Raw genomic sequence first — 13,054 nt, 5'->3', positions numbered from 1 at the left:
AACAATTTTACAAAAACATTAAAGAACATAAGAATATTATTCAATAAAATTTAGGTTACTTTGAATTTTCGATTTCCTAGAAATGTACTTTTAAATCGTTACTTTTTTTGTTTAGTACTTGTACTTTTTACTCGTTACTTTTTTTGTTTAGTACTTGTACTTTTTACTCGTTACTTTTTAAAATAAGAACTTTTTACTTTTTACTCGTTACTTTTTTTAAAAATACTTGTACTTTTACTCGTTACTTTTTTAAAAGTACTTGTACTTTTACTCGTTACTTTTTAAAAGTAACGTTGCTATACATGCTATGAAGCTCTTCTTCAAAAGAGCCGTCTTTTCCCTTTCAGGAATGACAATTTTAAAAGATCAAGGTATTTAAACACGAAGTTAGCTGTGAATGCATATATATATTACGCATTAATTTTATAAATTAAAAAAAACGTAAGCATTTTTTTTAATTCATATTTTTTTTTAGAAAGCTTACCGAGTTTTAGAAAAAAGTAACGATTTCATTCGACATTTCCGTTACAAATACTTGTACTTTTTCCCTAAAAAAGTAACGAAAGTATAAGTAAAAGTACTAAATTTAAAAAGTAACGAAGTACAAGTAAAAGTACGTACTTTTTACTTGTACCGGCGGTACTAGTAACGAAAGTAAAAGTACTGCCATATATGCTCCCAGTGTTTTTGCTAATCTAAATAAATTTTGGACATGCATGGCTGTATCAAATGAAACAAAAAAAACAAATCAAATGTGAAATCATTACTTTTATGCGGATCAAAAACATTGTGCAACTTGAAAACAAATACAAATAAGTTACACGCTTTTATCAACAGATGTATCAGAAAAATTCTTTTCTTGAAATAACTTCACAAAATATGTAAGAATAAATAATTCGAAAAGCAAAAACCTATAGAAAACAAGGGACCTAAATGGTGATAGAATAGACACACTGTCAGAAAATCGGAAAATTTATACTTATAACAGGAGCTGGAGAAATGTTTTATTTTTATTTATTTATTTATTTTGAAATTTGAGTTTTGTTGAACCATTTAAGAGCTATTGTGCTAATTATATGAAATGTTATTTGTCAGTCAAAATTTTCCTCTCATAATTTTAGCAGGTTCATAAAAATATGTTAAGTAACTAATTATAAACAAGATGGAAAAGTATATAATTTCTAAATTTGCTTTTTAATTGCTCATTCACACTATTTTTATTAGTTGTTTTAAATGAATAAGAAATATTATATTATAAATGACAAACATTGCTAAGAATATATAAGCTGGTATTTTTATGTAGCTGAAGTATTTTAGGTATTTATGTAGTTTATGTGTTCTTATTTTGCTTAGCTTATGTATTTTTATTTTGTGTAGCTTATGTATTTTATGTAGCTCAGTATTAAGTAAAATAAAATATTGCTGCAAAAATATTAAATCTTGTCCTTATTAACGATAAATAAGATCCATTTTTCTTTTCTTTATTTTTTTTGTGGAAATATTAGATAAAATAATCAATTTCATAATTTTCACATACATATCTCATATTATGCTACCAGAGTAAAAAAAAAAACTTAATTTTTTTTAAAATAGTGGGAGTATAAATTAGATTTTGGTCAAATTGTAATGAAGATAAAAGTTCAAATTTTATTTAAAAAACACCCTAAATAAACACCCAAATGATGGTTTGTAATCTGTTTTTTCTTTCTTGGCAAATTTATAAAAATTGTCCACACTGGTCCTTCTCTCTCCTGTAAATAAATATTCTGATCGACATTTTAAAAAATTTTCAAAGTCTAAAATTTTGATCTTTGCAATGTTTCATATAATTGCAACTATTTCAATGCTTTGATAGTAACAAATTTTCATTGGCTTTGTACAAAATATCAACCATTTGTCTTGTTTTAATTTTTTAACACTTATATTTGCGTAATTTCAGAATAATTTATATTTGCGTAACTATCAAATTTTCTTAAATCAAAATATAACAAGAATTTTGAACTTCATGGATATAAATCAATTAAAAATATGATTATGTATTCTAAATTTCTGGAAATTATCAGTTTCAATTAAGATACTGCATAGTTTAACGGTTGAAAAAAAGGAAAATAGATATAGTAAAAAAATAGGAATCTTAAAAAAATATGAAAAAATAATCTAAAATATACAGATTCCAAATTTCTCTAAATTATACTTTTTAGCTAACAAAATACTATTGTCATTTAAAAGTTGAAAAAATAAGGCATGAATATAAAAAAAATGGGAAATAATCAATTTAAAATTTAATACATATATTCAAAATTTCTCAAAATTAGTATTTTCAGTTATGGAGATCATTAAAAATTTAGAAAAAAAATACATGGTAAGTGGTATGAAAAGAAAATGAAATAATCAATCTAAATTATAATACTCTTCCAAATTTCTCAGAATTATCATTTTTAGCTAATGCGATACTATATCATTTAAAAGTTTAAAAAATATAGTATAAAAAGAAAAACAATATCTATAAAGTAATGAATCTGAAATATAATACATATTCTAAATTTCTCAATTTTAACTATGTTTGATTTAAAATTTGAAAACAATATAAAAAAAATAGAAGTAAAAAAGTATTGAAATTTTCAGTATTTAAATGCAATGGAAGGAAGACAAAAAAAGTTTTATCTTTAGTTCTAAATGAGATACAAATATAATTTTTAAACATTTGATAAAGAAGGGGGAGCATTATCATTATAATTATTATTTTTATCATCTCAAATTTTACGCGATTTTTGCGTCGTGGACCCTCTTCAAAGTAGGTTGGCTTCAAGAGAACTGAACTGCTGAGAACTTTCGATATGTGAGCGTTTGTAAAGTGCAGTCTTATGTTATATGTAACTAATATAACTAAGAATTTGTGATTTTGTAGACAACTATTTTGGGAAACACAGCACTAAATAATTAAGAGTTGTGTTGTACTTCATTGTTTCATCGATTCTCATGAAGCAATAAATAAATAGTTGAGAATAATTCATTTATTACAAAATTAATTTTTTTTCTTAGACTACACATCAGACGAAACTTTTCCTGCACACATTATTAACTCCATTAAACAAAAAATTTCTGAAACTGTGCTGAAAAAATTTGCATTATTTCTTAAAATTTCTTTTCAAATGAATAAATTTTTTAAACTATTTTTTTACATCTTGAAGTTCTTAATCTTAATTGTTTAAAAAATTTATAATGAATATAAAAAAGTTGTAACTAGCTTCGATACTTAAATTTCATATATATATTTGAAGAAGAGTGGAATTAATAGATTTGTGAAGCAAACAGCTCATATATTTATTGGCATTTACATCAAATAAAGAATTACAAAAAATATTTTGTTCAGTTTAACTCGGACTTGCAGTCATCGTGAACATGTTTAACACATGAATAAGAACAAAACGGAGAAGAAACATAGGTTGAGTAGGTCATTAACTTTTAATACTAACTGTGTGAAGAAAGTGAATAATTGTACTGAATGCCTATTTAAAAGAACGGTAGCTGAAACAATATAAGCTGAATGGAGAAAAACCTTATTCTGGAGTGAGACTTTTAAAATACGAGGGTTTGCATTATTATGTAACAGGATAAGTTTTTATATTCACCACTGGTGATTCTGCTGACAATCTTATCTGATATACACTATTAATTTGTAAGCAAGAATATTGAGCTAGAACTGTATGACATGATCCCAGATAATGGATAAATATATACACAAATACTGAAATATTCATTCATATCTAACATTATATTAATATTTATACAAAAATTTTGAAACTAGTTTTTAAAAAAAATTCGACTGAAAGCTTACATTATATAATAAATGCAATGCTTTTTGAAAATAATGTGGTTTATTTTACTCATACAAGTTATAACGTGGAAATTTGATCGAGGGATAAAAATTACTAAACGATATAGTAGAACGTCTAATTTCAAATAAAATAAAATAATAATAATAATAATGTGTTTGGAAAAAGCTGATGGCGAAGGTTGTAAAATTTAAAAAGTATTTCCACATCGCATATTTTAGGTTTGGAGAAGTTTTGAGCGTACCCATCGACTGTAGGTGATTTCCAATATCAAAGTGAAAATAGCTAATGCCCAGCCTATACCTAGAATAATGAACAGTCCATTTAAATCTGATAATCCTAAAGGTGATGCTGAAGACCTACTATAAATGTCATTGTTTGAACTTCTCTTTAAATCTAATTTAAAGAATAGATCGCTCATGAATTTATTATATAAGCCACCACTACAAATTCTGAGTAGGATTGTTTTGAAACGCTCTTTGCAGCAAAAATCTTTGCTGAGTGCAGCTGATCCGAAAAATCCAAAAGTTTCCTTCGAATAAAAGTGCTTCTTAGGATTCCCAAAAAGTATGCGAAATAGAATGGGTGACCCGAGCAATGCTGTGTGTTTCGGTACACTTCGGATCGTACTAGGTGAGAAGTACCATTTATTCTTTTTAACATATTCCCCTAATCCTTTAACATGGGGTACATCGCTTTTTGACAAATACTCTGCTTCCAGAGAGGGGTATCCTGATCGGCACTCCATTTTCCCCTCTCTGACTGCCGCATAGAGTTCCTTGAAATCTTTTATTTGCTTCATTCTAATCGGGGATGTCAAAAACGATAACAGGACTGAGCTGTAACTCAGAATTATCAGATATGAATAAATGAGCCAAATTCCAATTAGTATCCGCCTGGACATTGAACGAGGGCTGTAGTTCAGTCCCTGTCCGAAAGAAGATGCCCACAAATTGATGAAAACGGAACAAACAGAATCTCTTGGGGAAATCAAAGCTCGAAATAGCACTGTCACTAAGAGGAGTACGATAAAGAATGAAAACCATACGAGTCTGCTGAAAGGATACGTGAATGCTGATGTTTTGGGCAAGAATGAAGCATGGTTCATCATAAACGTTTTTTCGAAAGGGAGGTAAGGTATGTTGAAGTCCGCTGCAGCAGCCCTCTCTTCGGTGATACCTATAAAGGGGAATCCCACGTCAGCTTCATTCCTTGTAAGCATTCCCATCATTCCAGTCCAATTTCCGAATGCATCCCTTGAACCGTACGTTGAATCGGAGGGAACAAGAATCTCATATTCGAAATTTAGTTTACGTGATAGTAGATTTATTAATTCTGCTTCACATCCCGAGATGATGGTAGTGTTGTTGATTCTTTTAATTTGTAAGACTACGGAAAGTGGTAGGGCTGCGATTCTAAGTTTAGAGGGAAAATAATCTGCCATTCTATATAAAATCTTTATGGAATTCTTGTGAATCAGTTTCAATCAAGTTTTTGACATCAAATTCAGTTGAAGTTCTTTCGGTGAAGTTAGATCTTGAAAGCTAACAGAAAATAGAGACGTTGAGTTGGCAAGAAAAATTCGCAGTTCTTCACAAGATGAACGAATTCTTTGTGGAAATGTTCTTCGACTTGGAATGCGAGCGAAGAATTTACTTTTTTTTGCATCTAAATTTTCATGTAAATTCTGCGGTCAAAAAATTTGTCTGCATACGTTAAGTCATCTGAAACTCTAACAGAGAATAAAGAATCTGAGTTGACAAGGAAATTTTACCATTCTTCACAAATAATAACGAATCTCTGTATTTCATTTTTTATGAAATTATTAAATCCGGGATAACAGTAATAGCAATTCTTAAGATAGTAGTAATTAGTTAATTTTTTTGCACACAAGTTAGACCAGGAAAAGGCTCCAAGGAAAAGAAACGAGCTATCAAGAAGCTGATGAATGCAAAACAAAACGAAGAGTTTTTATATTTGTTTGTAATTTGATGAATGGTAAGTGCGTGTATAAGAATCAATTGAAGGCTTTTTAAAATATTTTATCTACAATTTTTTTTTTTAAAAACAAGTAAACAAAATTCAATGACACAACTATTGTCTTGCGTGTCAACTTTAACGAATGTTTTGTAATTCATTAGCTTTTTTGTGATTGTTTCACGCAAACACGGCGTGTGTTTGAGATTGTAATATGTTATTTTAGTGACTGTAGCTACTACTTCAAGTTATCTTTTGTTGTTTCACTTTAGTTTCCCTTTATGCCAACTCTCTATGTTCCATATTTAAAATTCTTGTAAATAAAAGTCATGTTTTAAAGTTAAATATCTGAATATTTATTTTGAACAAAAAGTTAAAGAATCTCGTTGTTTTATGGGTCATAATGGCGTACTCCTTGTGTTTTGAAATTTAATGATTCGAATTCAGAAAGGCAAAGGACTTTGGACGATAATTGTTGAAATTTTGCATGTTATTGATATTATAAAGAAGTGTTTGCTTGTTGACAATTATGGAAGTTCTGAAATTAAAACGGAAGTCTACCAGGGCTGCATTTACTCTGTTGTACAATGTTATTGATGTAGCCGCAAAACAAGAAGTTTGCGTTTGGCGACATTTGAAATTCTCAGAGAGAAAAACGAAATGCTTTTGACCTTGAATAAAGAAATTTTAAATTCATTTGTAATGTCTGAAAATATTGAGGAAGAGGTTGTGGCGTAACTACCACTATAAATATTGAATACCAATTCACTAATATATAACACATGTTAACTTGATATTCACTTGAAGTTAGTGATGTGCCAATCGATTCATTTAAATGAATCGATTCTTTAGAAACAATTCACTAATTTGAACGGTTTAATGAATCGATTCTTTTTTTTTAATGGTCGTTATAATAGAAGAGTGTTTATAAAAGGAGGTCGTACACATTAGTTTAGACTGTTTTAGTGTTTGAATTAGTTGATCTAGGTCAGGGGCTCTCAATATTTTTCGGCTATGGAACCCAAAATAATTAACCTTCTTTCGGCGGAACACCTGACTTTATAAATAAAGTTTTTTAAGGAAATACTGAACGTTATAGCCTATTAAAAATATTTTTAAAGTATTTAACTAGAGGAAGGAAGAATTTTCATCGTTTTATCAGTAATATCCGAAAGTTAAATTTTCAGCTCTTGTGCTATATTTAGTCTAATTAGGAATTCCATTTTAGTGTTTAAGTTGAAAATAAATAATTTGAAATAAATAATATAAATAAATAATAAGTTAAAATAAGCCGAATTATGTTCTACTTCGTAATGAAAATTTAGAAAAACTGCCAAAAACGCTGGAAATGGTAATGAAGGAAACATATTTTTTTATTAAAGAAGATAATTATTTTGATTCGAAAAGTGTAATGAGAAATATCAATGCAATATTTTATGAATGCCTGTCCATTTCATAATTTATGCGTTATATTGTTATTAGAAATATTATATTTTCTTTAAAAAAATGCCATTTCTATTTTATTGGTTATATGTTAAATAAATTGTATCTAAATAGAATCGTATCCTCAGATTGTATTTAAATACAATCTGAGGTTTTGAAACTCATCACTGGCCATAAAAAGTACTAACTCGCTAACTGTTAATGGAACCAAAGGGTTCCACGTAACACCATTTGGGAACTACTCTTTCAGACCTTGTGCTCTAGGGTGCCGAAGTTGAATGTTTTACTTGAGTGGCTATAAAAGTACTATCTCGTGTAATCGCTGTAACTTTTCCACGGAACCATAGGGCTTTACGGAACACCAATTGGGGACCATTAATTTAGATCTTGGGCTCTAGGGTGCAGAAGCAGAATATTCCAGTTAAATGGTCAGCCGAATGTGGCTAAAAAAATTACCAACTGGCGGAACCCTTACAATTCTTGACGGAACTCTAGAGTTCCATGGAACACCATTTGGGAACTACTCTTTCAGACCTTGTGCTCTAGGGGGCAGAAGTTGAATGTTCTACTTGGGTGGCTATAAAAGTACTATCTCGTGTAACAGTTGTAACTTTTCCACGGAACCATAGGGCTCCCCGGAACACTAATTGGGAACCGTTAATCTAGATCTTGGGCTCTAGGGTGCAGAAACAGAATATTCCAGTTAAGTGGTCAGCCGAATGTGGCTAAAAAAAGTACCAACTGGCGGAACCCTTACAATTCTTGACGGAACTCTAGAGTTCCATGGAACACCATTTGGGAACCACTCTTTTAGATCTTATACTCTAGGGGGCAGAAGTTGAATGTTCTACTTGGGAGGCTATAAAAGTACTATCTCGTGTAATTGCTGTAACTTTTCCACGGAACCATAGGGCTTTACGGAACACCAATTGGGGACCATTAATTTAGATCTTGGGCTCTAGGGTGCAGAAACAGAATATTCCAGTTAAGTGGTCAGCCGAATGTGGCTAAAAAAAGTACCAACTGGCGGAACCCTTACAATTCTTGACGGAACTCTAGAGTTCCATGGAACACCATTTGGGAATCACTCTTTTAGATCTTATACTCTAGGGGGCAGAAGTTGAATGTTCTACTTGGGTGGCTATAAAAGTACTATCTCGTGTAACAGCTGTAACTTTTCCACGGAACCATAGGGCTGCCCGGAACACCAATTGGGAACCGTTAATCTAGAACTCGGGCTCTAGGGTTCAGAAGCAGAATGTTCCACTTGGGTGGTCCAGTTGAATGTGACTATTAAAAGTACTAACTAGTGGAACCCCTGTAATTCTAAACGGAACCCAAGGGTTCCGCCAAACACCATTTGGGAGCTCCTACTCTAGGCAATACTAAAAAAAATTTTAGAATTTTAATATTTTTTTAATTTTTTTTTTAAAATTTGTTTGAGATAACAATTTTATTAACTTTTTCTTTTTTTTTTTAAATTTGTCAATATATTGACCGGTAACTAACAATAAAGATATTCGTAAAAAAATAAAACAGTAAATTCACTTATAATAATGAAAAAAAATTCAAAATGTATCACGTGAAACAAAATAATAAATAGTTGAATTACGTTTTAAAACTTAAAAAATTAAAACTTGAAAAAATGAGAGGATGTGAATTGATATTCTATAAGTTTGTCTAAAAGTATTCCTAACGAAAAATAAATAAATAAATAAATAAAATAAAAAGTATCCCTCCCCCCCCCCCCAGCATTAAAAAAATATTTACTCTAAATACTCAAATTTTTCGCAATAAACAGTTTTTCAACCCCTTAAAATAATAAATAAATATTTCTTTTTTTTAATCTTTTTCTTAAGAAAAAAAAAACTGTCCTTTTTTCTAAATATTTTTAGTTACATGCCCCTTTTCATAACCCCCATCCCTCTGAAGGTATCTTTTAATTTTAGAAAATGAGATAATAGCGAAAAGAATCGATTCGTTTCACAAAACAGTTCTTTTAATGTTAAAAGATATAAAGCCGCTCAAATGAATCGTTTAAACAGTTCAGTGAATCGAATGCAATGTTAAAGTATAGGAAAACGACTCAAAAGAACTAATTGGAAATCCAAATCAACTCCTTGAGCCGATTTCAATGTTAAGAGATACGAAACGACTCAAATGAATCGTTTAGAGGTTCAATTCAACTCTTTGAGCCGATTTCAATGTTAAGGGATAGGAAACAGTTCAAAAGAATCGATTCATTTGGCTTTATGATTCATTTAATGCTAAGAGATAGGCAAACAGTTCATTGAGTCTTTTATTCGACTCAACTCATTTTCAACCAATCAGAGGATCGTTCATTCGACTCTTTTTCTCTCATTCAATTCATTTTCAACCAATCAGACATTTGCATTCATACGTAAGTTCATTACCCAATCAGCCCAACGGTTTCATTTTCTATGGCTCTCGCTCCTTGGCATAGAATAAACGATAACATAAAACTCTGCTTTAGTTCATATTTACTGAAATTTATAAATTGAAAATTAACCATATAAATGAAAAAATTCGCTCTTTAATATTGAAGGACTGAAAAGTAATATCTGAGCTTTACAGAATTAATATCTTTTTTATTTGAAAGGAAGAACCGAAACTGGAGAAGACAGCTTTTCAGTTGTTCTTGCCATTTTTAAATTGTTGTTTATCAATAGAATTTATTAATTTCGTAGATGAAAAGAAAAAAAGAGAGAGTGATGCATACAGTACGTATTGCATTAATAGCATTTTCAATTCGCGATCGCAATAAACTATAGGGGGCGTTGTTGTATGAGACGCATACCTGCGATTTCTACATGAACCGTCATTCAGTTACTCTGGAGACGTCTTTAATGTAGCGTGTAGCATTATAACGTTCCGTCTTTAATGTGGCTTATTAAATTTAAAAAAGAAAAATGTTTGATATCCTTTCTTATACAACCGAAAACTAGATGGTATCTCTTTTTTTTTAAGGAAGGAACATCCAAAACACATCTGAAAAATATTTGTAAATAAACAGAAAAAAATATGTATCTTCTTATTAGAGTTAAAACCTAATGCCTGAGAAATAGTTTTACTAAATTTAATGATATAACCTGAAAGGCCTATTTAAACTTTACATTCCATAGTTTTAAGAATCACATTACTTCAAACATTAAAATAAGCAAAAAGTATACATAAGCTTCATAATTTTTTGTAATTTAATTTTGTAAATTAAGTTTTTTGACAAGTAATTTTATCAAAAAATTTTAAGTTTTAATAAAAATCATTATTTAGAAACTGAAAAACGTAAAGTAAAGAATGCTTACGATACAAAAAAAAAAAAAAAAAAAAACAATTCTAAAAATTTCTTATATTAAAATAAACAACTTTCATGTTTTTTCTTTTTTGATTCCTAATCGGACGTAGAAAACCATTCTATAGAAAACTATCATCAAGAAAAAAACTACTTAAAAGTAAAATTTTTTATTTTATAAAAATTAACACTTACCTGCTTTATAAATCAGAAGAATACCAAAATGATTTGTTTTTCGATTTTTGTTACCATTTTTTAGTGCTACGAAAATGCGTCTTTGGGATTCGCCAAAAATAGAACAAGATGCAATTTTATTTTTTCTGGAGCGAAATATTTTGCCCTTTGTCCACCAAAATCCGATAAACTACTTTGATTTTAAATAAAGTGTTTCGTTTTATAATTTGTCACAAAAATTTTAGGTGTAGATTGGCGGCACTTAAAAACAGCCAAATCTGTAGCTGCTGTGGCGTTAATACATAAGTACCGAATTTTTATTCATACTTTTCTGAATCATATTACTTGAAACATTGGAATATGCAAGAAGTATACATAAACACATAATGTTATACCATTTATGTTTTCAAAAAAAGTATTTTGACAAAAAATTTTATCAAAAAATTATAAACTATAAAACGGAAAATAAAGAATTCTTAGGATAAAAAACGATTTTAAGAATTCTTTACAATGAAATAGAAACTTTCATATAGTTTCTTTTCTTATTATTCTTTTAGTTCTTAATCAGACGTAAGAAACCATTCTGTAGAGAACTATCATCAAATAAGAAAAAAAAGTTTTACAAGCTAATTTTTTATTATAAAAATCATAACACTTACCTTCTTTATAAATCCGTAGAGTTCCAAATGAAATGTTCTTCGTTTGAAAGTTTTATTTTCAAATAATATGTGCATAGATTATACCTTTATTACTTTTAGATAACATACCACACATCAAAATTTTATAATTGTAAGATCACGATTTGTAAGATCTCGATATGAATTTGAATATGTAGCTTAAAAACAGAACAGCTGAATTCTAGTTGAAATTATCTATTCTTTCAAAACTAATAAATACTTACCAAGAAAACGATAAAAAATTTATTAATCATCAGCACAAATGACACAAGTCATTTCAAGTATTTTGGTTGATTCTTTATTGTTGCTTTCCGAATTATATAGATACAGAAATATATACTGTTCTATAACAAAGAAGAATTCTATAACTATTTCAGTTCTTGACATTCTGAATTCACATTTCTTTATTGGAATGACGAAAGCAATGTTGACTTCATTTCAATTTGTAATGAATTGAAGACAGAAAAAATTATTTTACCGTAATATACACATCTGTAACAGCAAGTGATCATGAAATTGTAAGTTATGTTGTTGGTAATAGAAAGGTAAAAATTATTGAGAAATTGTTCTTCAAATGCTTGGCGTGTTCTGCTTCAATGTTTGGCGTGTTCTGGTTAGTTTTTTCAAGTTCTTCAGCTGTTAATTAGGGAAATTTTGATTTTTATTTGCTGCTAAGAAAATGGCGTCCGTCATGGCCCATGATTTTGATGGAACTAAATGAAAACGTGATAAATTAATGTCTGATATTTACAGGCTCCCGATAGAGGGCGTACTCGAGCGTTGCGATCGCGAATTCCCTTCATCCTTCAAGTGAGTCCATTTCATTAATCACCTCCGGAAACCGGTTGTGCGCTAACGTTGACATCGGGGTCATTCTCATTGGATGCGATTTTTCCGCTTGCGAAAACTCTCACACATACGAATACCTTATTGGAAAGTTGTTCGCATGTAAATATTTTCAACCAATCAGATTGTCATTCACATGATACTCGAGTGAGAATGGACCTGTGTCTATTCGACTGAGTTAGGATTTTATCAAGCTCCAATTGTATAAACGAAATGCTGTATCAAATGCATATGCGGATGCTTAGTAAGTATAAGTACTAACTCTGAATAAGCTTATAAAGTGTAGAGTACAAAATATTGTCAATAAAAATCGATTCTTTTTCAAAAACGAACTTGATGAATCGATTCACAAAAAAGAGTTGATTGAAATATCGATTCGTTCGTTTTTCGCACATCACTACTTGAAGTACCTTTTGATAGATGAAGGTTGACATAGTCTCAGATTAATTCCCCACATTGGTGGTCCGGACGTGATTATGAGCGAAATGCTATAAAAAATGAAAAATATAATGAGCAAAATTGATTAAAATATATTAAACATGAATCAACGAGTGATAATCGTACATCGAATTCTATGACAGATATAATTCTGGAAGGGGAGTAATGTGGCGTAACTGCCACTATAAATATTAAATATCAATTCACTAGTATATAAGACATGTTAACTTGATTCTATCTTGATGTACCTTTTGATAGATGAAGGTTGACACAGTCTAAGATTTATTCCCCACATTGGTGACCCGGACGTGATTATGAAATTATGAGCGAAATGCTATAAAAAATGTATAATA

The 13,054-nt window shown here is 29.8% G+C and overlaps 1 protein-coding gene across 1 annotated transcript; it reads right to left on the bottom strand.

The window, feature by feature from the left end:
- Window positions 1-4,053: 4,053 nt before the first annotated feature.
- LOC107456119 (putative glutamate receptor) lies at window positions 4,054-5,280 on the bottom strand. Its single transcript, XM_016073897.4, has one exon. It carries the CDS (start codon window positions 5,278-5,280, stop codon window positions 4,054-4,056), a length of 1,227 nt encoding a protein of 408 aa, XP_015929383.3.
- Between the last annotated feature and the right edge of the window lie 7,774 nt (window positions 5,281-13,054).

Source organism: Parasteatoda tepidariorum, chromosome 9 (genome assembly GCF_982258835.1).
Source record: "Parasteatoda tepidariorum strain Cologne lab strain chromosome 9, Ptep-v5.0, whole genome shotgun sequence".
NCBI lineage: Eukaryota > Metazoa > Arthropoda > Arachnida > Araneae > Theridiidae > Parasteatoda > Parasteatoda tepidariorum.
The sequence above is the reverse complement of the archived record's forward strand: the minus strand, read 5'-3'. Positions and strand labels throughout refer to the sequence as shown.

Excerpts from the sequence above, each read along its gene's own strand:
- LOC107456119 (XM_016073897.4), bottom strand. The coding sequence starts at position 5,280 with ATGGCAGATTATTTTCCCTCTAAACTTAGAATCGCAGCCCTACCACTT.